This window comes from Ranitomeya imitator, chromosome 3 (assembly GCF_032444005.1).
Source record: "Ranitomeya imitator isolate aRanImi1 chromosome 3, aRanImi1.pri, whole genome shotgun sequence".
Lineage (NCBI taxonomy): Eukaryota > Metazoa > Chordata > Amphibia > Anura > Dendrobatidae > Ranitomeya > Ranitomeya imitator.
Window position 1 is genome coordinate 80,656,522 of NC_091284.1, and position 24,040 is coordinate 80,680,561.

Here is a 24,040-nt window from a genome sequence, read left to right on the forward strand (position 1 = left end):
CGATCCCCGCGATCATTGGATTAGTGCATAAAATTACTGGCTTAATTACATATATATATTTTTATACTCTGCGTACAGACATGCAGGATCTGCCTCTTACTAATATGATCTAACACCCAGCTATTAGAGTCCTACTTAGGATGATGGGAGTTGCAGTCCGTTCCGCTGGGTTGCCATATTCTGCTTTGTCTGGGGTTCTTCTTGCTGTGGCAGCGCTTTGTTACTTATAATCTAAAGCCTAATTACGTGGAAGGAACAAACGTCGGGTTCATTTTTTTTCCATTTGTTTCAGGGAGGATTAAAAGTACAGCTGCCTAGTGATCCGAAGGTAAGCGATTAGATTGCCATAGTTACAACTTCTTATTTCTGCACCTCGTTCTACTGAAATCTCCTTAAATACCGTAATTATCTCTTTTTCAGATAATTCTGTATGAGAAAGCGCACTTTGAAGGGTGGTCCAGAGAGATCACCGAGCACGTCAGCGCCATCGGGAGCCTCACCTGCGATGGCGAAAATGGCAGCTGTCAGGATATCGGCTCCATACAAGTTATAGGGGGAATGTAAGGACTCGGTCCAAAAGTTTAGTATATGGTCCCGATTCAGCATTTATTTTGCACCTGTTTTTTTTTTTTTTTTACTAGTTTTGCACCTTTTTTGTTTTCACACAATTCGTTATTCTATATGTGCCTTTTTTTAAGTCTAATTTATATGTGCTTGTTTTTTTCTACTTTGTGGGTGGATTTTAGGTGTTTTCATTTGATTCATCAATAGTGACGTTTTAAAAAGTCCTTATTCCACCTTGGTGTATTTTAGCGCAAATTTGTCTCTTTTTTGCCAAATGTGCAACGTTTGGCACAAAAAAGCAAAAGACAGTTCAAGGTGGGAAAAATAAGAGCATTTTTGAGTTTGAAGAAAAATTTTTAATGAATCGCATGCCCCATGTTAAAGAATTTGGACCCAAAACTGACAACTAATACCACAAGACAAAAAAAGGAAAGGGAGTTAAAAAAAAAGTTCAAACGATAAGCCTATGCCTTTAGTTGCCCACCTAGTTTTGCTTACCCTGATACTAATGGATTGTGCACCGTACCATGTTCCTGGTCTTGTCCATCCTCTTGGGTCACTATTCGGCCCTACTCTACACTTGTGAATACACTAGTTCACTAATGGAGTTCTAGAAAACAGACCTATACTACAAAGGTATAGATATCATCAATAGTTCAGATTCTTTACATGGGTTCTAAGGGGTAATGTTTCTCCTTGTGGAGAGTGACAAACCAGGCCTGGCATATCAGAGTGAGGAGACTTATAGGCCATGCATGGTCTGTTTATAGAAGAAGAGGGCTAGAACTCAAGTGCCACACTACAGTTCTAGTCCTTTTCCTCTCTGAAGAAACAATTTGCATAATTAGATTCTTTACATAGATGACGTTAGTTTAAAGTCTAAAACCTTTCTCCCTTTAAAGATCCTGTTTTAACCAAAGGTGGTTACACAGACCATGTCCTGCTCTGAAGGACCTTTGCTGTCCTGTATCACACCTGAAGCCTGTTGATTTGGCTGGGCACAGTGTATTGCTTCATTTCTCATGGGGTGACTCTACAGGGAATGGAAAACTTAAGCTATGTTCACACCTGATGACGCAACAACACTAAATGACCACCAATGATGGACTATTTTGCTGATTTGCGGACTTTACTAGCCTGTTTACACCAGCAGACTGCACTTCAGATGCACAATGAACAGTCTGTAATCGATCATCCAGTGCACATAGGCTGCCATTGTTTGTGCTGAGAACGATGATCTTTGTGCATAAGATCCTTTCATCCGACGACTGAGAGTTTTTTTGTTCATTGGCTGATCGGAAACCTGTTTAAACTGCAATATTACAGTTTGTCGAAAGTTCCTGGAAACGATAGTCATGCAATGTAGAGGGGGGATTAAGGGCCTATGGTCTGAACATTTATCTTTTTGGTTTCACTGAAGACAACATATGTTTATTTCTGTAACTTTCTTTGGTTTTTAGATGGGTTGGTTATGAAAATGAGAGATACAAGGGGCATCAGTATCTCCTGGAGGAGGGTGATTATGAAGACTGGCAGGCATGGGGTGGATATACCAATACTTTGCAGTCCATCCGATTTCTCCAGGCGGTAAGTAGCTAACATGTCATTACCGTATTAGAAGTGAGGGTGTTTTGTATATCTGTTACTCCGTCCCTCCAGTAGAAGTATGATCGTTCATTATCAAAATTCTATAGATCTTACTGAAGATCTACAGGGGTGAATTTAACCGTATGTAGGGTGAACGTAGGGACAATATACTCTTGAGTTCCTTTTATATTCTGAGTTTGCCTTTTTAAGGAAAGTCAGCCAATCCAACTAATTTTGGCAAAATTGGACGACTCTCATTTATATGGGGGAATCCGACATTCACAACTACCGACGTTGGAAAAAAATAGTATCGGACATAATGGATTTCAGCTTGCCAGTCTTTGGTCCCCCTGTTCTGCTCATCCCATGTAGGTCCCCCTTGCATCATCAAATACCAGCTTTCCATTAGCGCTGGAAAAATGATCATTGCTCATGTTTCCGGGGTAGAAAGCTCTGTACATATCCAGTCTATGGGAGCCCTGTATGGAAGCACGGGTATAGAAGAGGCCTCTTAACTTCTATGGCAGTCCTATTACTGCTGGGTAGGTAGCATATACATTTTTAAAAGAGGGTTCAGTGTGAGAATTAGCTTTAGCAATCAGTAGTACGGGACCGCTCAGAACTTTTTACTGATAACGGTCGAAATAAGAACAAAGATGCCATTTACAAAGCAGAAGCTCCTTGTCGTCTTTTGCTATAGATATTCCCAGATCTGGCATAATGTTTAAAAGTCCTTACCCTCCATGTGTCATTAACTGGGCAAAACTATACTAGATGCAGTTACGGTAAGGTATGTTAAGTTTAATAGCCCAAATAAAGTCTTGTTTATTTTGGTTATCGCTAAGTCTTTCTCTAGGTTTTCCCAAGTCTGTTTTTACAAAATGAGTTGAAAATTTAAAAAAAGCTTCACATTATAGGTTATGTTATGATGGTGAAATGTGCGCAAAATACTAATAGGAGATAATTTATTTTTATAAATCAAAACAATTATTCGTTGTTAAAGAGTAACTAAACATTTTTTTTTTCCATTTAATTATCCCCCAGGCATTGCAAAGTTACAGTTTGTAATCTTATTAATTATATTATTTTGCTTCCTTCTGTCTCAAACAAAATGTTGCAGTGCTTTTCAAAGCTCCTTGAGAAGCTACTTTCAACTGCTGCTAATAAAAAAAAACCATACACTATATTTAATAAGTCTGTGTATGAGATTTTCTCTATTTAGCTATGGGGTGGGGAACAGAGAGGCTCAGACAGGGAAAGGCTCATACTTCGATTTTTTTTTTATTATAGTGTAAGAAGCTTGCTGAGCAGTAGTTAAAAGGAGCTTCTAAAGGCGTGTGGACTGAGCAGTTGAAACAACACTGCAGCATAAGGTTTTGGAGAGGAAGATGCTTAATAAGATAATGAAATATATAACAATAAATCATAACTTTGCAATGGCTGGAAGATAATTAAATAAAAAAATATCTATAGGTACTTTTTAAATCTTTGAAGGGAATTTGTCTTCATGGTATACTTTAAGCTTCTGTTTCCAGCAACAGGGCTCCCATTCTCGTGTGTAGGGCATTAACTGTTATTTCATTTTCCTGTGATTTTATGCAGAGACCTACAGATAGTTTTTCTAGAGAAGAATAACTTCCTACATGGTCCCTAAAGTAGCCATTAGGCCAGAGCACATTGGCCGTATAGTACTATAATAGATAGGTGAAAAGTTTGTGACCCTCCGTACAGGCTCCACGTGGAAGAAATCAACACTGGTGTCCACATCGTTCTTTTTCTCTAAAAGCTTGAGACTCAAATGTGGGATATTTCTCCGGTGTTGCTCCACTTAGTTAAATTTTAACTTTGGCAGGTAAGGTTGAGATAAGAGGCGCCTGCTGGCATGATGGATCTACTCATGCACGTTCCACTTGGATTAATCAGGGCTTAGTGATGCCAGTTGGGAACTACACATGACTGGTTACTTGGGTTATTTTCCAGCTCCACCTGGTTTACAAACAGGATAAACCACAGCTAAGTGTACGAAGCGCGATGCCAGGAAAGGATGCTGTGTGCAAGCCCACGCCTCTGAATGGAGTGGGCATAGGCCTGGGCAAAATGTCTTACATGTCCTGCACTATTTTATTTAAGCACTTGTGTATATCGTATGATGCCTTATTATATTTTCATCTGCCAGTATTATGGATGACGTCGCAGTAGATTGAATATTGAGTAAATACTTCTGCCACAAGATTGTTCTTCCATTTTTCTATGGCTCATACCAGGGTAGACCATGTACCATTTTGAATAGTAAAGAGTATTACCATCTGGGGTATTTATGGCATATTGATGGGGCCTGTCCTCAAGACAGATGCAGGTCCCAGTGGTGGTGCCTGCATCTGTCAGACATTATTGGTATATCTTCACTAAATGTCCCACCTAGGACAATACCAATTGAAACACCTCTAAACGCCTTTGACATAGAAAAAATATTTTTTGGTACATTTAATTAATAAAATTGCGCTAAGTTTCAGTCTGCAATCTTCATAACTCCATTCATTTTCTGATCCCTAGATGTGAAGTTTGCAACCTGATCCAAATTTCAGATGTTTTTCTTGTGGAAGTGTCACTCCCTGTAATATAGGCAGAATGTGAGATCTGTGTGCATCAAAGGTGCCCCTATCTTCCCTTCTATTCATATATCAACACAGCTTCTATGCTGCTCTTATTTCCTCTCTGTGTGCTTTCCTCCATGTTTATAGCCTGTTTTCTGCACTCCATGAGATACTTTTTCCCCTCTCCACGGCTGATCTGTGTGCAAGTCCCATCCTACCATTATTAATGAGAAAAGGGAGGCAGAGACCGGTCAGAACCTGGAGCTCTGATGGAATGGTGTCTGCTAGATACAGGACTTACAGACACTCTGCAGCATCTAAATGAAGGCTATTTAGAAATTAGCTTTATTCTGCATTTAGGGAATAACTGACTGGTCTCATCTCTCCCTACGGTCCACTAGCCGGCCTTTAAAATTGTGTTTTCTTTGTAACACAGGAGCGTTTCAGAGGAGCATATACCTGGGTGCAATCGTGTAGCCAAGCCCTGATTCACGCTGCCCATGGTTTGTGCAACATGAATCGACTGACAGGCTCCCATTAACATTGGCTAATGTCGAAGAACCGGAGAGGAGGGAAATCGAAGCTCAGATACTTTGAGCCACCTCATCTCCATAGGCCTCATAAGACCAACACAGGCTTCCTCTATCGGATGCACAACTATAATCCCCATCTAGGATACATTTTTACATTTTCAGAAATACAGCAGACCTGCTTCCTTGTGATAGAGTTCCATAATATATTCTGCCATCCACAAACTGACACAATAACGAGGTGTTTTCTACTTCAGGACTTTTTGGAAGCATCTGTCACCTTGTGCGAAACGGATGAAGAAGACGAGAAACAAATTAATCTTTTCAACCAAGCAATTCCTGATCTGGAGCTGGCGGGATATAAGACAAGAACACAATGTATAAATGTGAAACAGGGAATGTGAGTAGATTGTCTTTACTACCTGAGGGTTAAGATGTAATAAAGCAGGAAAAATATTCAATGTAAATATCATTAAAATGCACAAATGTGTGTTTCTATGTATATATATATATATATACAGTATATATATATATATATACACACACATATATATATATATATATATATATATATATATATATATATATATATACTGTGTATATAATCTATCATGGTGTTCCATGATCTCAGAAAAGTTATAGTGCAATATTCCTAGGCAGGTAATGCTCATAAGATATCCACAGACCTGCTTAGATTTTCATTTTAAATATGACTATCAGATAGGTATGGCTCCTGCACCCGGCACATCCACCAATCAGCGGTTCTTGGTGCCGGAGTCAGCCGATTGTCAGCAGCCGTGACACCAAGATCAGCTGATTGGTGCCAGGAGCTGGACTGCCAGCGATCTGATGTTGATAACATATCCTCGCGATAGGTCATCACTATTAAAGTATAGGAGCCGCCCTTTAACTCCTCGTTTTAGCAGCTCGAGGACTTACATTGGTGTTCATTGCATGTTTTTGGTAATTTTTGGTGAATATGGACATGATTTACTGAGCCAGGTTGTTAAATATTATCTTCCTAAAAGGGAAATAGTGGACACGTATCAGTTATACTATTTTGCGTCACCGCCGTCGCATTTTTATGATAATGTGACTTAGCAGCAAGTGTGTAACCCCCATAAATATACTTAATATCAATGAGAACTGTTTTCCAATCATTTTGTATGGAGAAACCCCAGCTAATCATTTGTCTCACATTTCCGGTCTTTGGAAAGTCCATAGTGTTGTAGATTGTTATTCCCAGTTATTGGAGGCGTCGTTGGGTTTTATAGAGTATTCGCTATTAATGATGCTTAGCTAATCAGCGCTAGTAAAATTAACAGGACTTAATTGGAAAAGGAGATGCGCACACTGGGAGATGAAACTGTGAAGCTCTAAGAATTAAGCAGAAGTTCATAGTAAACCTGTAGAAATCCCTCGTCTGCCTTGTGGACCTGGTAGAGGCCATGATTGGACATGCTTCCATGATGACACCATAGAAATTGTGACTGTTTGCTGATATTAGGCCTACAGCACTACATTCGTTAAAATATAGTTCTAAAAGTCTATATGTACTGAAAACGCATAGGAAGGAGCTTGGTTAGTGGCATAAGGAGTCATGTGTAATGGCCCCCATACATTGGACTAGTCTCGTCTGAACCTATCGGTATTGGCGAGCTTTACCGACAATCTAATGTGTATGGGAGTCTCCCGCTCAATAGATGATGTCGGGGGAGAGAAGGATCACACGTGTCTGATTTTGGACAGATGATCCCTTTGTTTCCCATGAGATAATCCGCCATCCATGTCTGACAGAGGCTCTCTCATAGAGTAGGGAGGAGGAGCGCCCAGCAGAACAAGTGCTACTGTGTATGGAAGGATCGCGGAAGATCGTTGCCGAACCATTGGTCAACTGTCACCTATGTGATGTGCATGGGGAGCTTCAGTATATGGTGCTTCATTGAGATGTTGTATTCTCCCCAGTGACAATGCTTTTAAAAAGAAGCAAAAGGTACAGCATGGTCCTATAGATTTCTGTCTCTGCCAAGCACAGGGCCACAGGTCAGGTCAGTGGTTAAATTCTTCCAAAATCCATATTTAGAAAGGTTGGTGACAACAATTCTAGCCTCACTCCGCTAACCTGATTGCTCACGTCAGTCCCATTCTCGGACACTCACTAGACCTAATTACCTGTCAGTAGGCACGTGAGGAAATCCTTATTATTTATGACGGTATTAAAGGTGTATCTTACTCCCTAGGTGGGTTGCCTACGAGCAGAAGCATTTCTGCGGAGAACAATACATACTGGAAAAGGGCAGATATAAAACCTACATGGACTGGGGAGGCAGCAATAACATAATACTGTCTATTAGACCGGTTCTTCTGGTGAGTTTCCTATTATAGCACTGTAATTACTTTATACTGCAAAGCAGCCATGCTGATAGAGTAGGAGATGTGACAGACTTCTAATTAGAGGATGGGATTTTTTGAATAGTCTGAAGCAGTGTTTAAAGAGAATATGTCAGCAGGTTTTTGCTTCGTGTTCTGAGAGACGCATGATCTAGAGAGAGAGGCCCTGATTCCAGTGATGTATCACTTACTAGGCTGTGTGTTGCTGTTTCAATAAAATCGGTGTATTATCAGAAAGAGATTATCACTACAGGACTAGGCGTCATGTAGTTCCTAGTCCAACTCCACCCACACCACTGATTAGTAGCTGTCTGCTCATGCACAGTGTACAGAAAAAGCTACAAATCAGTTGGGGGGGGGGGGCGCAGAGAAAGCAGTGATTGTACCAAAAGCACGCAGACCAGCAAGTTACACATTGCTAGAATTAGCTTCTCACCCCTAAATCATGCTGCTCTCAGATTACATAGCAAAAACCCAGCAATAGATTACCAGCTATCCATAGGTCAAGTACCTCTGTTAAAACAAATGACAAAGTGCTTCCAAGACCATGATCTCACACTGTATTTTACCTATTCTAAGCACAGTATCATCTGACTACCCTCTGAGGATATGGTATTTTCCCCTCCAGGGCACATACCAAAGTTTGAGGGTTTTAAGAATTTGTATGCAAATTGCCTCTTCTGAGAAAAAGAGGACTTAAGAATTTGTAGAATTTTAAGACAGAAGGTCCCATTAGACACAAACATTGAAGAAATCAGAATGGATTGGGGAAAAATTACTTAAAGGGGTATTCCCAACTCCAAGATCCTATCCCAATATGTAGTAGTTGTAATAATAATAATATCAGCAATATCTCCAACTAGAAATGTAGTATAGTTTTTCTGATTTGCTATGATGCTTAACCCATGTGCAAGAATTGCAGGACCTTCGGTATCCACAGTTACGGCCACTAGCAACTAGCTAACTGTCACTACATAAGTGGACGTAACCATGGATACCTAAGGTCCTGCAATGCCTGCACATGAGGAAAGAGACATAGCAAATCAAAAAACTATATTACATTTCTAATTGGAGGTATTTGCTAATATCATTATTATTACAACTACTACATATTGGGATAGGATCTTGGAGTTGGGAATACCTCTAAAGGCCCCTTCACATTAAGCGACGCTGCAGCGATACCGACAACGATCCGGATCGCTGCAGCGTCGCTGTTTGGTCGCTGGAGAGCTGTCACACAGACCGCTCTCCAGCGACCAACGATCCCGAAGTCCCCGGGTAACCAGGGTAAACATCGGGTAACTAAGCGCAGGGCCGCGCTTAGTAACCCGATGTTTACCCTGGTTACCAGCGTAAAAGTAAAAAAAACAAACGCTACATACTTACCTTCTGCTGTTTGTCCCCAGCGCTCTGCTTCTCTGCACTCCTCCTGTACTGGCTGTGAGCACAGCGGCCGGAAAGCAGAGCGGTGACGTCACCGCTCTGCTTTCCGGCTGACCGACGCTCACAGCCAGTACAGGAGGAGTGCAGAGCACAGCGCCGGGGACAGACAGCGGTAGGTAAGTATGTAGTGTTTTTTTTTTTTTACTTTTACGCTGGTAACCAGGGTAAACATCGGGTTACTAAGCGCGGCCCTGCGCTTAGTTACCCGATGTTTACCCTGGTTACCAGTGAAGACATCGCTGGATCGGTGTCACACACGCCGATCCAGCGATGTCCACGGGAGATCCAGCGACGAAATAAAGTTCTGGACTTTGTTCAGCGACCAACGATCTCCCAGCAGGGGCCTGATCGTTGGTCGCTGTCACACATAGCGATTTCCTTAACGATATCGTTGCCAAGTCACAAAAAGCAACAATATCGTTAACGATATCGTTATGTGTGAAAGTACCTTTAGTTGTCCTAGGTAATGGCCACCTATGTTTCTGTGCTAGTTTATTTAAAGTAGATTACTGGTGCAGATTTGTACAATTCTGTTTGCTCATACACAGTATATAAAGGAGTCTCATGTACATAAAGGAGTCTTGCTGAAATTAGTTTAATTTCATTTTCAGGAACCTCTTGGACGGAACGACGCGAAACACTTGGTAAGTTCTGTTCTCTACTTCAACCCTAAAACATGACTTGGACCACTGAGCACTGAATGGTGGATTGTTTGTTTTGCCTCCACATTGGAGTTGATTCCACAGATAAAACTCAAGATGGCCTTTATTTGTGGTTGATATTTAGAGAGCAGAAGATTAAGTACAATATCTTGATGAACTTTTCAGACCTTTTTCTTTGGAAGATTAGGTTTTCTGGCAGTGTTCCACAATGATTTGGAGATAGCACAAAATTGTAGTTATTCTGGGTCAGGTAAAGTCAGCTTTTTGTATCTTCTAGAAGTTAAAGGGATTGCATTTTTTTATTTTTTGGTCCCTTTAGTAATGGGCTAATCACTGGGGCACAAACTACTTTAAATCCCGGTGGTCAAATTTTACTGCTAATGCTTCACCATTTTACTGTTGGGAAAGGTACCACAAAAAATGAATAGGTGACCAGGCAGTATCGTCGTACCAAGTTCTCCATAATGCTGCTCTACATTAACTAACCTTCGTGGTTCAAAGTGCGATCTCCTCTCTTTGACCTCCAAATACCCTACTGGGGACTTCACCTCTAATGGTAAGGGATTTTCACGACATTAAGCCTACTGGTTTGCACATGCCTCCTACAGGTTTAAGCTTAATCTTAAAGTCTTGAGACTAAAGCCCTCCCATGCTCTTGATATAGCTGTCAGCCAAATAATGTTTCCGCTCATCATTCGGCCGACAGCTATCTTGCCCGACTCTCATACACAGGAGCACTTGCTCTGTTGAGGGCTCCTGTGCTCTCTATAAGAGAGCCGCTGCCAGGCATGTCTTATGGCAGCTTATATTTTAAGGAAAAAAGGTTCTGCAGTCCGAAATCAGACATACTGGATCCTTCACTCCCACAGCAATCAATTGTTGGGGGACCTATCATATACATTAGACTGACAGATGAACCTGTCAATGTCGGTAGTCTAATGTGTATGGGAATTTTTATCCTAGGAGATGGATGTGGTGTGTTTTTCTGTACAATTCTTAAGGGTACTGGCTTATTTGCATGCTCCCTTGGGAATGTGGACAATGTAGTGTGAGATACCATAATAGCTATTGCATCAGTAGCTGTAATTAATTACAAAACAAATTTGGAATCATTTGAGTCTAGGTGTCACTCTGTGACTGTATGTAAATAAGGAAAAGGGCCATGTACGGTCCCTATGGCTGGAAACCTAACTACACCTGCTCTCAAAGGAACCTCTAAAAGTGAGGAGGTTTGGGCCACCAACCTTACTGTTCTCCTAAGCTGTCCCTCCCCAGGAAGCCTGGGACAGAAATGCTAGTGTATAAACACATAAAACAAACAGGGATAACAAAAGCAACTAGCATATAAAACACGAAAGGTAGAGAGATATATAGGGAAGGGTAGGAATGTACAAAACAAATGGGAATATGACAATGAGGAAAGCATACACCCAAAAACAGCATGCAGCAATCTCCAGCAGCAACAACGATCTCCAACTCAGCACACGACTCCAAGGAGCTTGGAAGTAAAACTTTCACTAGCAAAGACGAGAAGGTCTGGTCAGAAACAGCTGTGACATGGAGCTGCAAGTTTCTAACCAGCATTAAAAGTGACATGAACCACCCGTGACACTAGGACTGTATCTTACTGCTCTTGTAGGGTCAAGGAGAAATTTGCGTGAGGCAAAAATTGTCCCAATCACCCAGGGGTGAAGGTGGTGCATTGCACCTTCTTTGGATCCCATTGTCTGGAACTGATAAATGCATTAATATGGTACTGCCCCTATTTTATATGAGCCTACTGGGGTCCATGATGTTTTTTTGTAAATCTCTCTGGATTTGAAGACAGTCACTAAAACACTACATGCAAATAGTTAGCTCCCACCTATTTCTCTCGACACTCTCTGCCCCTCATATACCAGTATGCTCATCTTGGCTGAGCATTCCTGTGTTCTCAGCAAAAGGATCTTCCTTTAGAAATCTGAGTTGGATCCTTCTCTCCCCTAACATCATCTGACAAGGGGAGAGTCGGGGGGCCGCCACATACATTAAATGGATGGTCGATCTTGTCATTATCAGCAGAGTTCAGATGATTTCTTTACTTATGATATAGGATGGGATGGAAAGTTGATTGTCTTGTTCAAGATATTTGCTTTTAAGGTGCAAACCATAATAAATATCCAACTAGAAGAACAGGAAAAAACAGATCGAAAATAGGTAGTTAACAAATGCGTAGACCTGCATGTTATCATGTATGTTTTATAGCTGTAAGCTATCAGTTCACAAATAAGATGTAATTATTTCACGCTCAAGTTACTTTCCCCAGGGCACAGCTGCCATGGTCATGTTGTGTAAGATTCTTCACATGACTTATATGGTTTATTTGCTTTTCTATCATTTATTTTAAGGCTTTAGAATTAAGTCTTGAAATAAGTGAGAATTTCCCTCATTCTCGGGTCCATATTGTTTTGGAAAGTCTTTTAATAGTGAAGTTTGGCCATTTTGTTAGCACATCCAATGGACATAAGAATAGGGCCTTACAGGTCTAAAAAAATGCTCTGGCAGCAGATCTTCATGAAGGTGATGTCTCATAACTGGCGCATTTTTTATTTTTTAGAGTATAGGGATGTGTACTGTTGGTATAAGCATCTGCTCACTTTAAAGACCCCCTATATTTGTCACCAATATCATATGATATCACTGAGTATGCTGACCTTTTATTTCAAGTTCTGGCTGCTGAATATCTGCAGATAACTGGGTGGTACATCATCAATACACTCCACCAGGCATTACGTAGAATTAAGGCACTCTGGTCACCCACCAGCCTACAAAAATGCCATAAATATATTCACATTCCAGAATTAAATAAAAAAAACAACACATGGATGTCTATTAAATGATCAACTACATGGGAGATTATAATTTGGGCAGAAAGTCTTAAATAATATGCAGTTTTGAAACCACATTCACTTTCATTGCGCTATGAATTTTCAGTATGGAATCCACACGGAAAAACACAAAATCTTCACCAAATCTAGTGTGGCCATGGATTCAGTGGTTTATGGAGTGGACCCATTAGCTCCTAAATTCAGTATTATCTACTAAATTCAAGAGGAATTCCTAAATATGGTGTTACTCTGCCTCCTGTATAGACAAGAACAATTTGCTGCAAAAATAAAGGCAACAGAATCAAATTCTAGTGTAACGTATGTTACAGGGTCACTGGTGCCGTACGTGAGGGGAGATATGTATCGTAAAGGTTGCTTTCCTGAGTGATGTGAAAGCCATAAGTGTTTTCTCCAGCATGGCATGTGCTGAGAGCAATCTAGTCACTATTTGGGCATGGCTTTCATGGTGGGTAGGTCAGAGATGGGCGGGACGCCTACCCACCATATCTCCACCTCCAGGGTGTGGCTGGAGGAAGTTAAATATCCTGGGAGTTTTTTTCTGGTCGGTGTTGTGTGGAGGAATGGAAGCCTCCATACTGAAGCTCCTGTGAGAGCTGCCATAGGTGTTGTCCCAGAAGTACTGGGCAGGACTTTGAATGAACTGTTTATTTTCTTTTGAGCCAGAAAGGCTATTTTTCTGTTATCAGTTTGGGTTTTTGGTTCATGATGCAATAAACCACCCAGTGACTTTAACCAAACATGGTCCTGTATGTACCTCGAGGAGCAGCTAAGTGAGCCAACCTTCCACACGTAATATGGAAGCCATTACTGTAAGACCAGTGCACTGTATAGAAGCCTGTATTCGTATTCTGTGGACAAGCCTGGTGCCCACTGGGGGCATCAAGTGGCCACCGTGACAATGCCATTCACAGGGTACAAGCTGCTGTAAACGAGGCATGTATTCTGTCGACGGTGTCTGCAAAAAAGTGTCAAGGAGTTACTGGTTTATTGTCGACTACTCCTTCTACTGTTTTTGGGAATTATCCCCACTTGTAAATTGAGAGACCACAGTAATCAAATTATGTAGGTGTGTGTAGTGCATTTTCCTAATGTAAGCAATAAAATGGATTTAGGTCAAAAGATTTTGTAAGAGAAAATAGTCAGTGATAAGTAGTCCACATGGTGTAGAGCTGACCTCCAGTGATCAGGGAGAAATAGAGAGCTGCTTTTTAGGCTCCTGAAATGGGGTCACCCATCTACAATCCATCACATTTCAAGTTTTTACTACTTACATGTTTTGTGTCTTTGCAGATTAAAGTGTATTCAAGAACAGAATTCCAAGGGGAAGACATGGATTTCACTGAGGGCTTATCTGAGTTTACATCTTTTATGCCGATGTCTTTCAAGGTCTTAAGAGGATGGTAAGAAACAGATTTATTGCTCAACAATATATCAAAAGTTGTGCAGGTGTACCACTGGGAAGGTGACATACCGAAGAGTAGGTTTACACTTCAGTCAGAGCCTCCTTTAGGAAACTTCATTGGAAGTTCCACCACTTTTACCAGAACAGAACAGAAGCATACTGGACTGTATCCTCTTGGATGGCCACCTTCCCCAAGTGGATCATGTTTGTCCATCATAGAACAGGGCTGACTTTTTGTATTTTTTTTTTTTATGTTCCCATAATGGAACAGAAAAACAGGACTGAAAACACCCTAGCCGAACCCTTCTTATTTATTATTATTGAATTCACCCAGATATGCCACAAATCTATGATAGATGCAGGTCCTTCTAATAATGGGACCCGGATTTGTCTCAAGAATGGGGCTATGCTCTAGTGCTAGTGGATAGATAGCTGTGCGTGTATGACCCTCTCCATTTATATGGGAGATCCAACCACCTCCAGGATTGCCTTCTTGACTTTTTATTTTTCCTGGACAGCTTATCAAAAACTTACGGACAGGCAATATTTTTTACGGACATATTGGAAAATCATAATAAATCATTAGGATTGCAAATGATCCATGTCAACATTATCTGCATTAATTGTAGCCAATATATAGATTATAGCCAATATATACAGAAAAAGAGATTACATCAGCTCACTGATGTAGTTGTTCCTTGATGGGTGCAGTGCAAGGAAATCCTGAGTTCCGGTTCCCTGATGAAACAAGGTACTGTAAGTATATGGAAGTACGAGAAGCATTAGGCCCACGCGTTTCAACCAAAAAATGACTAAGAGCTGTTTTTGCTTGAAACGCGTAGGCCCAGTGTTTCTCATGCTTTTAATATGGGTCAATAAAGTATATATTTTTTATTAATAATATAATCCCTTGGGGAAGTAGCTGGATTTTTCCTTCTTTGTACCTACTTCATGACACACAGATAGCATCTATGTACTATCCAATTTTTTTCACAGACCCAGTGATTTCAATGGGCGAGTTGGATCCCTGACTCTGATCAAAAATGGACATGTTTTCTTTTTTGGGTTTTCGTTTGTGGACCTCAATAAAGCATGGACATGTGAATAGCCCATAAACTACATTAGGTCCATATTCTATACAGATAGGACAAGTACCTAAAAAACACATGAATGAGGCCTTAGCGGCAATGTACAAGAAATAATAGTGGCTTATTGCAGAACGATAGCATCAGACACTAGCAATAACTAGAGTTGAGCGACCTTGACCTTTTTAGAGTCGAGCCGGGTTTTGCGAAACCCGACTATGTCCAAAGTCGGGTCGAGTGAAATCGGCCGATTATGACGTAAAGTCGGGATCGACCGAAACACGAAACCCAATGCAAGTCAATGGGGCAGCATAGTCGGCAGTGAGTGGGGGCCAGGAAAACACCTAGAGTGGCCATTTTAATGTCAAAACCATCCATTCTTCTTAATGAAGCTTGTCAAGCGTAATTTACCTTATAATAATTGGAAGGCATTTGAAATTGGGGGTCATTTGGCTAAAGTTGTGGGGGGTAGGGCTGGTTCAAGTAATTAGTGGGCCCAGGAAATCTGGACCACGTCACGGCAGTGGAGCAGGGAGAGGTAAGTATTTCAACTTTGCAAGTGCTGTGAACCTGAGCAAGCAGGGGGGGCCCACTCGTTGGCATTGGCACTGGCACAGGGCCCCTCAAAGTACAGCGGTGTGTTTGCACGGCGGGGGCGCCTCCCACCGGCAGCAACACTTTTGCGTACTATGAGAGGCCCTGTGCCAGTGACGTCGCCAACTAGTATTCCTCCCCCCACCTGATGAAGGAACCTGCACTTTCATCTGCACCTTCCTCTTTGTCCCCGTGTAAGGTGGTATGGTATGCGGGAAGAGCAACCTGACTTTCAGCAGGGTCACAATGTTGTTGTGTAGCGTGCACGGGGAATGTTGCGTTATGGGTCAATGTACCAGCAGACTCATCTATCACTGGCTGGGCAATGGGCACGATGAAGTGGAAACACAGATATAGGCCCAAAGAAGAAAGTGGGCTAAATGCAGTTCAAAATTGGTAACACAGGAATAACCAGGGGGCATTGCAGTGGAGGACAACTGGAATGAGAGGCTGACACAGAGAGTAGGGCCAAATCAGTAAGTAGTCGAAATGCAGTTCAAAATTGGCAACCGTAGTAAACAGGCGGCACAGCTTTGTTCAGTGGAGGAGAACAGCAAGGAGTGGCAGACACCGATAGTAGGCCCCAAACCAACTAGTACGCCAAATGCAGTTGTTCCATTTAACCACAATTTAATGAGAGCCTGAAGATAGAAGCTCAGGAAAGGCAACCTGGGGAACACCTTGGAGTGTAACACACCATCTCTCTCCACCCCATACCCATTTTGTATGGCCTAATGCAGTGTACTTTTCTACAACTACTAAACGAGAGTCGGAAGACCGAAGCAATGGCAAGGAAACCTGGGGAACACCTTAGAGTGTAACACACCCTCTCTCTACACCCCATACCCAATTTGAAGGCCTAATGCAGTGTAGTTTCCAAGAACTACTAAACGAGAGCCGGAAGATCGAAGCTCAGGAAAGGCAACCTGGGGAACACCTTGGAGTGTAACACACCCTCTCTCTACACCCCATACCCAATTTGTAGGCCTAATGCAGCGTAGTTTCCGACAACTACTAAACGAGAGCCGGAATATCGAAGCTCAGGAAAGGCAACCTGGGGAACACCTTGGAGTGTAACACACCCTCTCTCTACGCCCCATACCCAATTTGTAGGCCTAATGCAGCGTAGTTTCCGACAACTACTAAACGAGAGCCGGAATATCGAAGCTCAGGAAAGGCAACCTGGGGAACACCTTGGAGTGTAACACACCCTCTCTCTACACCCCATACCCAATTTGAAGGCCTAATGCAGTGTAGTTTCCAAGAACTACTAAACGAGAGCCGGAAGATCGAAGCTCAGGAAAGGCAACCTGGGGAACACCTTGGAGTGTAACAAACCCTCTCTCTACACCCCATACCCAATTTGTAGGCCTAATGCAGCGTAGTTTCCGACAACTACTAAACGAGAGCATGAAGATCGAAGCTCAGGAAAGGCAACCTGGGGAACACCTTGGAGTGTAACACACCCTCTCTCTACACCCCATACCCAATTTGTAGGCCTAATGCAGCGTAGTTTCCGACAACTACTAAACGAGAGCCGGAATATCGAAGCTCAGGAAAGGCAACCTGGGGAACACCTTGGAGTGTAACACACCCTCTCTCTACGCCCCATACCCAATTTGTAGGCCTAATGCAGCGTAGTTTCCGACAACTACTAAACGAGAGCCGGAATATCGAAGCTCAGGAAAGGCAACCTGGGGAACACCTTGGAGTGTAACACACCCTCTCTCTACACCCCATACCCAATTTGAAGGCCTAATGCAGTGTAGTTTCCAAGAACTACTAAACGAGAGCCGGAAGATCGAAGCTCAGGAAAGGCAACCTGGGGAACACCTTGGAGTGTAACACACCCTCTCGCTACACCCCATACCCAATTTGAAGGCCTAATGCAGCGTAGTTTCCAACAACTACTAAACGAGAGCCGGAAGATCGAAGCTCAGGAAAGGCAACCTGGGGAACACCTTGGAGTGGAACACACCATCTCTCTACACCCCATACCCAATTTGAAGGCCTAATGCAGAGTAGTTTCCAAGAACTACTAAACGAGAGCCGGAAGATCGAAGCTCAGGAAAGGCAACCTGGGGAACACCTTGGAGTGTAACACAACGTCTCTCTACACGACGGAAGGGCTGATTCTTAGGAAGGAAGGCTGTTGGAAATAAGCATTGCGCGTCCGAGGGTGATTATATTCTTATTAGGTATATACTCACCCTCGGACGCGCCCTGCTTCTTTATTTGGAATGAATGTTTATTTGCAATGTGGTGTTGACTTTCTCTATTATTTTGGTAATTAATGATTTTATTATTTTCATTATTTTGCATCTTCTCGGCAATAATATAAAGAAGACGCGACAGGACAACACTCGGTGGATGCCATATGTGTGTTTTCAATTTAAAAAAACTTTCAGTTAACTACTTGCAGGAGAAAGTAATTGTAGCTGGTGGCCATTTTTAGTACTGTACCAGATTAGAGTTGTGTGTTTGTTTTTAATGTTAAAATGTCTGCATTTGATATCTCACCAGTATTTTCTTTTTTATAAGCAAAATACTTATTTTTATATTTTCTGATGTTGGTTCCAGGGGTACACGGCCAGCAGTGCCCTGGTCAGTGTAGTAGTAGTTGAAAGAATGGACCGCAGACAGGCATCGAAGGCCTAAAATAATAACACATGGCTGTAGGCAATTTTAAATTGGTTCCAGGGGTACACGGACAGCAGTGGTGTGGTCAGTGGAGGCCTAGTGGAAGGAGTGACCGCAGACAGGCATCGAAGGCCTAAAATAATAACACATGGCTGTAGGCAATTTTAAATTGGTTCCAGGGGTACACGGGCAGCAGTGACCTGGTCAGTGTAGTAGTAGTTGAAAGAATGGACCGCAGACAGGCATCGAAGGCCTAAAATAAAAAAATTGGGCTGGCTGTAGGCAATTTTAAATTGGTTCCAGGGGTACACGGGCAGCAGTGGTGTGGTCAGTGGAGGCCTAGTGGAAGGAGTGACCGCAGACAGGCATCGAAGGCCTAAAATAATAACACATGGCTGTAGGCAATTTTAAATTGGTTCCAGGGGTACACGGGCAGCAGTGACCTGGTCAGTGTAGTAGTAGTTGAAAAAATGGACCGCAGACAGGCATCGAATGCCTAAAATAATAACACATGGCTGTAGGCAATTTTAAATTGGTTACAGGGGTACACGGACAGCAGTGACCTGGTCAGTGTAGTAGTAGTTGAAAGAATGGACCGCAGACAGGCATCGAAGGCCTAAAATAAAAAAATTGGGCTGGCTGTAGGCAATTTTAAATTGGTTCCAGGGGTACACGGACAGCAGTGGTGTGGTCAGTGGAGGCCTAGTGGAAGGAGTGACCGCAGACAGGCATCGAAGGCCTAAAATAATAACACATGGCTGTAGGCAATTTTAAATTGGTTCCAGGGGTACACGGGCAGCAGTGACCTGGTCAGTGTAGTAGTAGTTGAAAGAATGGACCGCAGACAGGCATCGAAGGCCTAAAATAAAAAAATTGGGCTGGCTGTAGGCAATTTTAAATTGGTTCCAGGGGTACACGGGCAGCAGTGGTGTGGTCAGTGGAGGCCTAGTGGAAGGAGTGACCGCAGACAGGCATCGAAGGCCTAAAATAATAACACATGGCTGTAGGCAATTTTAAATTGGTTCCAGGGGTACACGGGCAGCAGTGACCTGGTCAGTGTAGTAGTAGTTGAAAAAATGGACCGCAGACAGGCATCGAATGCCTAAAATAATAACACATGGCTGTAGGCAATTTTAAATTGGTTACAGGGGTACACGGACAGCAGTGACCTGGTCAGTGTAGTAGTAGTTGAAAGAATGGACCGCAGACAGGCATCGAAGGCCTAAAATAAAAAAATTGGGCTGGCTGTAGGCAATTTTAAATTGGTTCCAGGGGTACACGGACAGCAGTGGTGTGGTCAGTGGAGGCCTAGTGGAAGGAGTGACCGCAGACAGGCATCGAAGGCCTAAAATAATAACACATGGCTGTAGGCAATTTTAAATTGGTTCCAGGGGTACACGGACAGCAGTGGTGTGGTCAGTGGAGGCCTAGTGGAAGGAGTGACCGCAGACAGGCATCGAAGGCCTAAAATAATAACACATGGCTGTAGGCAATTTTAAATTGGTTCCAGGGGTACACGGGCAGCAGTGACCTGGTCAGTGTAGTAGTAGTTGAAAAAATGGACCGCAGACAGGCATCGAATGCCTAAAATAATAACACATGGCTGTAGGCAATTTTAAATTGGTTCCAGGGGTACACGGGCAGCAGTGACCTGGTCAGTGTAGTAGTAGTTGAAAGAATGGACCGCAGACAGGCATCGAAGGCCTAAAATAAAAAAATTGGGCTGGCTGTAGGCAATTTTAAATTGGTTCCAGGGGTACACGGACAGCAGTGGTGTGGTCAGTGGAGGCCTAGTGGAAGGAGTGACCGCAGACAGGCATCGAAGGCCTAAAATAATAACAAATGGCTGTAGGCAATTTTAAATTGGTTCCAGGGGTACACGGACAGCAGTGACCTGGTCAGTGTAGTAGTAGTTGAAAGAATGGACCGCAGACAGGCATCGAAGGCCTAAAATAAAAAAATTGGGCTGGCTGTAGGCAATTTTAAATTGGTTCCAGGGGTACACGGGCAGCAGTGACCTGGTCAGTGTAGTAGTAGTTGAAAGAATGGACCGCAGACAGGCTTAGAAGGCCTAACATAACAAACTTGGGCTGGCTGTAGGCACTTTTAAATTGGTTCCAGGGGTACACGGGCAGCAGTGGTCTGGTCAGTGGAAGTCTAGTGGAAGGAGTGACCGCAGACAGGCTTCCAAGGCCTAACATAACAAACTTGGGCTGGCTGTAGGCACTTTTAAATTGGTTCCAGGGGTACACGGGCAGCAGTGGTCTGGTCAGTGGAAGTCTAGTGGAAGGAGTGACCGCAGACAGGCTTCCAAGGCCTAACATAACAAACTTGGGCTGGCTGTAGGCACTTTTAAATTGGTTCCAGGGGTACACGGGCAGCAGTGGTCTGGTCAGTGGAAGTCTAGTGGAAGGAGTGACCGCAGACAGGCTTCCAAGGCCTAACATAACAAACTTGGGCTGGCTGTAGGCACTTTTAAATTGGTTCCAGGGGTACACGGGCAGCAGTGGTCTGGTCAGTGGAAGTCTAGTGGAAGGAGTGACCGCAGACAGGCTTCCAAGGCCTAACATAACAAACTTGGGCTGGCTGTAGGCACTTTTAAATTGGTTCCAGGGGTACACGGGCAGCAGTGGTCTGGTCAGTGGAAGTCTAGTGGAAGGAGTGACCGCAGACAGGCTTCGAAGGCCTAACATAACAAAATTGGGCTGGCTGTAGGCACTTTAAATTGGTTCCAGGGGTACATGGGCAGCAGTGTATGGTCAGTGGAAGTCTAGTGGAAGGAGTGACGGCAGACAGTCTTCGAAGGCCTAACATAACAAAATTGGGCTGACTGTAGGCACTTTTAAATTGGTTCCAGGGTAACACGGCCAGCAGTGGCCTGGTCAGTGTAGTAGTTGTAGAAAGAAGGGACCGCAGACAGGCTTCGAAGGCCTAACATAACAAAAATGTCAAAACAATGGTATTGTCAGTGCCAGGCATTGAAGGATGTCAGCGGCTAGACTACACATTGGTGAAGCTGTGAGAGATAATTTTGCTAGTGGTAGAGCACTGTTTGAGCTGGGGGGGGGAACTGTCTTGTGGCCGGCGGTACAGGCACAGGGCCCCTCATATTACAACGGTGTGTCTGACGTTGGGTGCGCACCACCACCGCCAGAGACACTTTATTGTACTATGAGGGACCCAGTGGCAGTGCCGTCGACCAAAAGCGGCCACACCCACCTCTTCAGACAAACAGCACTCTCAAGGGTCCAAGCGCAAAGTGGCGATAGCACGGCCCCGTGTGGGGAGTTTGGCCATTTCGTGAGGTGGAAACATGTCGTATGCTGGACAATCAGGTGAAGAAAATTACGAGATTGGAAAAGTCATTCAGAATAGTCCACAGGCAAGACCTTTTCATAGGAAAGCTAGGTGTCAGCCGGGCAGGGTGGGGCAAAAGATTTTGAAATCCAGTTGTGGTTCATTTTAATGAAGGTTAGATCATCTACATTTTGGGTAGCCAGACGAGTCCTTTTTTCTGTTAGTATTGAACCTGCAGCACTGAATACTCTTTCTGATAGGACACTAGCTGCCGGGCAAGCAAGCTCCTGCAATGCATATTCTGCCAATTCTGGCCAGGTGTCTAATTTGGATGCCCAGTAATCAAATGGGAATGACGGTTGAGGGAGAACGTCGATAAGGGATGAAAAATAGTTTGTAACCATACTGGACAAATGTTGTCTCCTGTCACTTTGAATTGATGCTGCAGTACCTGTCCTGTCTGCGGTCATAGAAAAATCACTCCACAACCTGGTCAGAAAACCCCTCTGTCCAACGCCACTTCTGATTTCTGCCCCTCTAACACCTCTGGTCTGCTGGCCCCTGGAGCTCGTGTGAGAACGATCACGGGCGCTGTGTGCAGGGAATGCCAGAAGCAAACGGTCAACAAGAGTTGATTGTTTTGTTGCTAATATTAGTTCCAAGTTCTCATGTGGCATAATATTTTGCAATTTGCCTTTATAGCGAGGATCAAGGAGGCAGGCCAACCAGTAATCGTCATCGTTCATCATTTTTGTAATGCGTGTGTCCCTTTTGAGGATACGCAAGGCATAATCCGCCATGTGGGCCAAAGTTCCCGTTGTCAAATCTGCGGTTGTGCTTGGTTGAGGGGCAGTTGCAGGCAAATCTACGTCACTTGTGTCCCTCAAAAAACCAGAACCCGGCCTTGCCACGCCACCAATTTCCCGTGCCCCCGGGAAAGCTTCCTCATTAAAAATATACTCATCCCCATCATCCTCCTCATCCTCCACCTCCTCTTCGCCCGGTACCTCGTCATGTACACTGCCCTGACCAGACAATCGCTGACTGTCATCAAGGCTTTCCTCTTCCTCTGGTGCAGACGCCTGATCCTTTATGTGCGTCAAACTTTGCATCAGCAGACGCATTAGGGGGATGCTCATGCTTATTATGGCGTTGTCTGCACTAACCAGCCGTGTGCATTCCTCAAAACACTGAAGGACTTGACACATGTCTTGAATCTTCGACCACTGCACACCTGACAACTCCATGTCTGCCATCCTACTGCCTGCCCGTGTATGTGTATCCTCCCACAAAAACATAACAGCCCGCCTCTGTTCGCACAGTCTCTGAAGCATGTGCAGTGTTGAGTTCCACCTTGTTGCAACGTCTATGATTAGGCGATGCTGGGGAAGGTTCAAAGAACGCTGATAGGTCTGCATACGGCTGGAGTGTACAGGCGAACGGCGGATATGTGCGCAAAGTCCACGCACTTTGAGGAGCAGGTCGGATAACCCCGGATAACTTTTCAGGAAGCACTGCACCACCAGGTTTAAGGTGTGAGCCAGGCAAGGAATGTGTTTCAGTTGGGAAAGGGAGATGGCAGCCATGAAATTCCTTCCGTTATCACTCACTACCTTGCCTGCCTCAAGATCTACAGTGCCCAGCCACGACTGCGTTTCTTGCTGCAAGAACTCGGACAGAACTTCCGCGGTGTGTCTATTGTCGCCCAAACACTTCATAGCCAATACAGCCTGCTGACGTATGCCAGTAGCTGCCCCATAATGGGAGACCTGGTGTGCAACAGTGGCAGGTGCGGATGGAGTGTTTGTGCGACTGCGGTCTGTGGACGAGCTCTTGCTTCTGCAGGAGGACGAGGAGGAGGAGGAGGAGGGGGTGCGAACGGCTACAGACAACTGTTTACTAGACCGTGGGCTAGGCAGAACTGTCCCAAACTTGCTGTCCCCTGTGGACCCTGAATCCACCACATTTACCCAGTGTGCCGTGATGGACACGTAACGTCCCTGGCCATGCCTACTGGTCCATGCATCTGTTGTCAGGTGCACCTTTGTGCTCACAGATTGCCTGAGTGCATGGACGATGCGCTCTTTAACATGCTGGTGGAGGGCTGGGATGGCTTTTCTGGAAAAAAAGTGTCGACTGGGTAGCTCGTAGCGTGGTACAGCGTAGTCCATCAGGTCTTTGAAAGCTTCGCTTTCAACTAACCGGTAGGGCATCATCTCTAACGAGATTAGTCTAGCTATGTGGGCGTTCAAACCCTGTGTACGCGGATGCGAGGCTAAGTATTTCCTTTTTCTAACCATAGTCTCATGTAGGGTGAGCTGGACTGGAGAGCTGGAGATCGTGGAACTAGCGGGGGTGCCGGT

General features: G+C 43.8%; 1 protein-coding gene across 1 annotated transcript in view; it reads left to right on the forward strand.

Moving 5' to 3' along the window:
- The window catches only part of CRYBG3 (crystallin beta-gamma domain containing 3), a 273,103-nt gene that overhangs the window by 173,400 nt on the left and 75,663 nt on the right, over positions 1-24,040 (forward strand). The window contains exons 10-16 of the mRNA XM_069760996.1: positions 293-328; positions 421-560; positions 2,025-2,151; positions 5,533-5,675; positions 7,516-7,642; positions 9,721-9,753; positions 13,950-14,059. Of these exons, the coding sequence (XP_069617097.1) occupies positions 293-328; positions 421-560; positions 2,025-2,151; positions 5,533-5,675; positions 7,516-7,642; positions 9,721-9,753; positions 13,950-14,059 (716 nt within the window). The remainder of the gene's footprint in view (positions 1-292; positions 329-420; positions 561-2,024; positions 2,152-5,532; positions 5,676-7,515; positions 7,643-9,720; positions 9,754-13,949; positions 14,060-24,040) is intronic.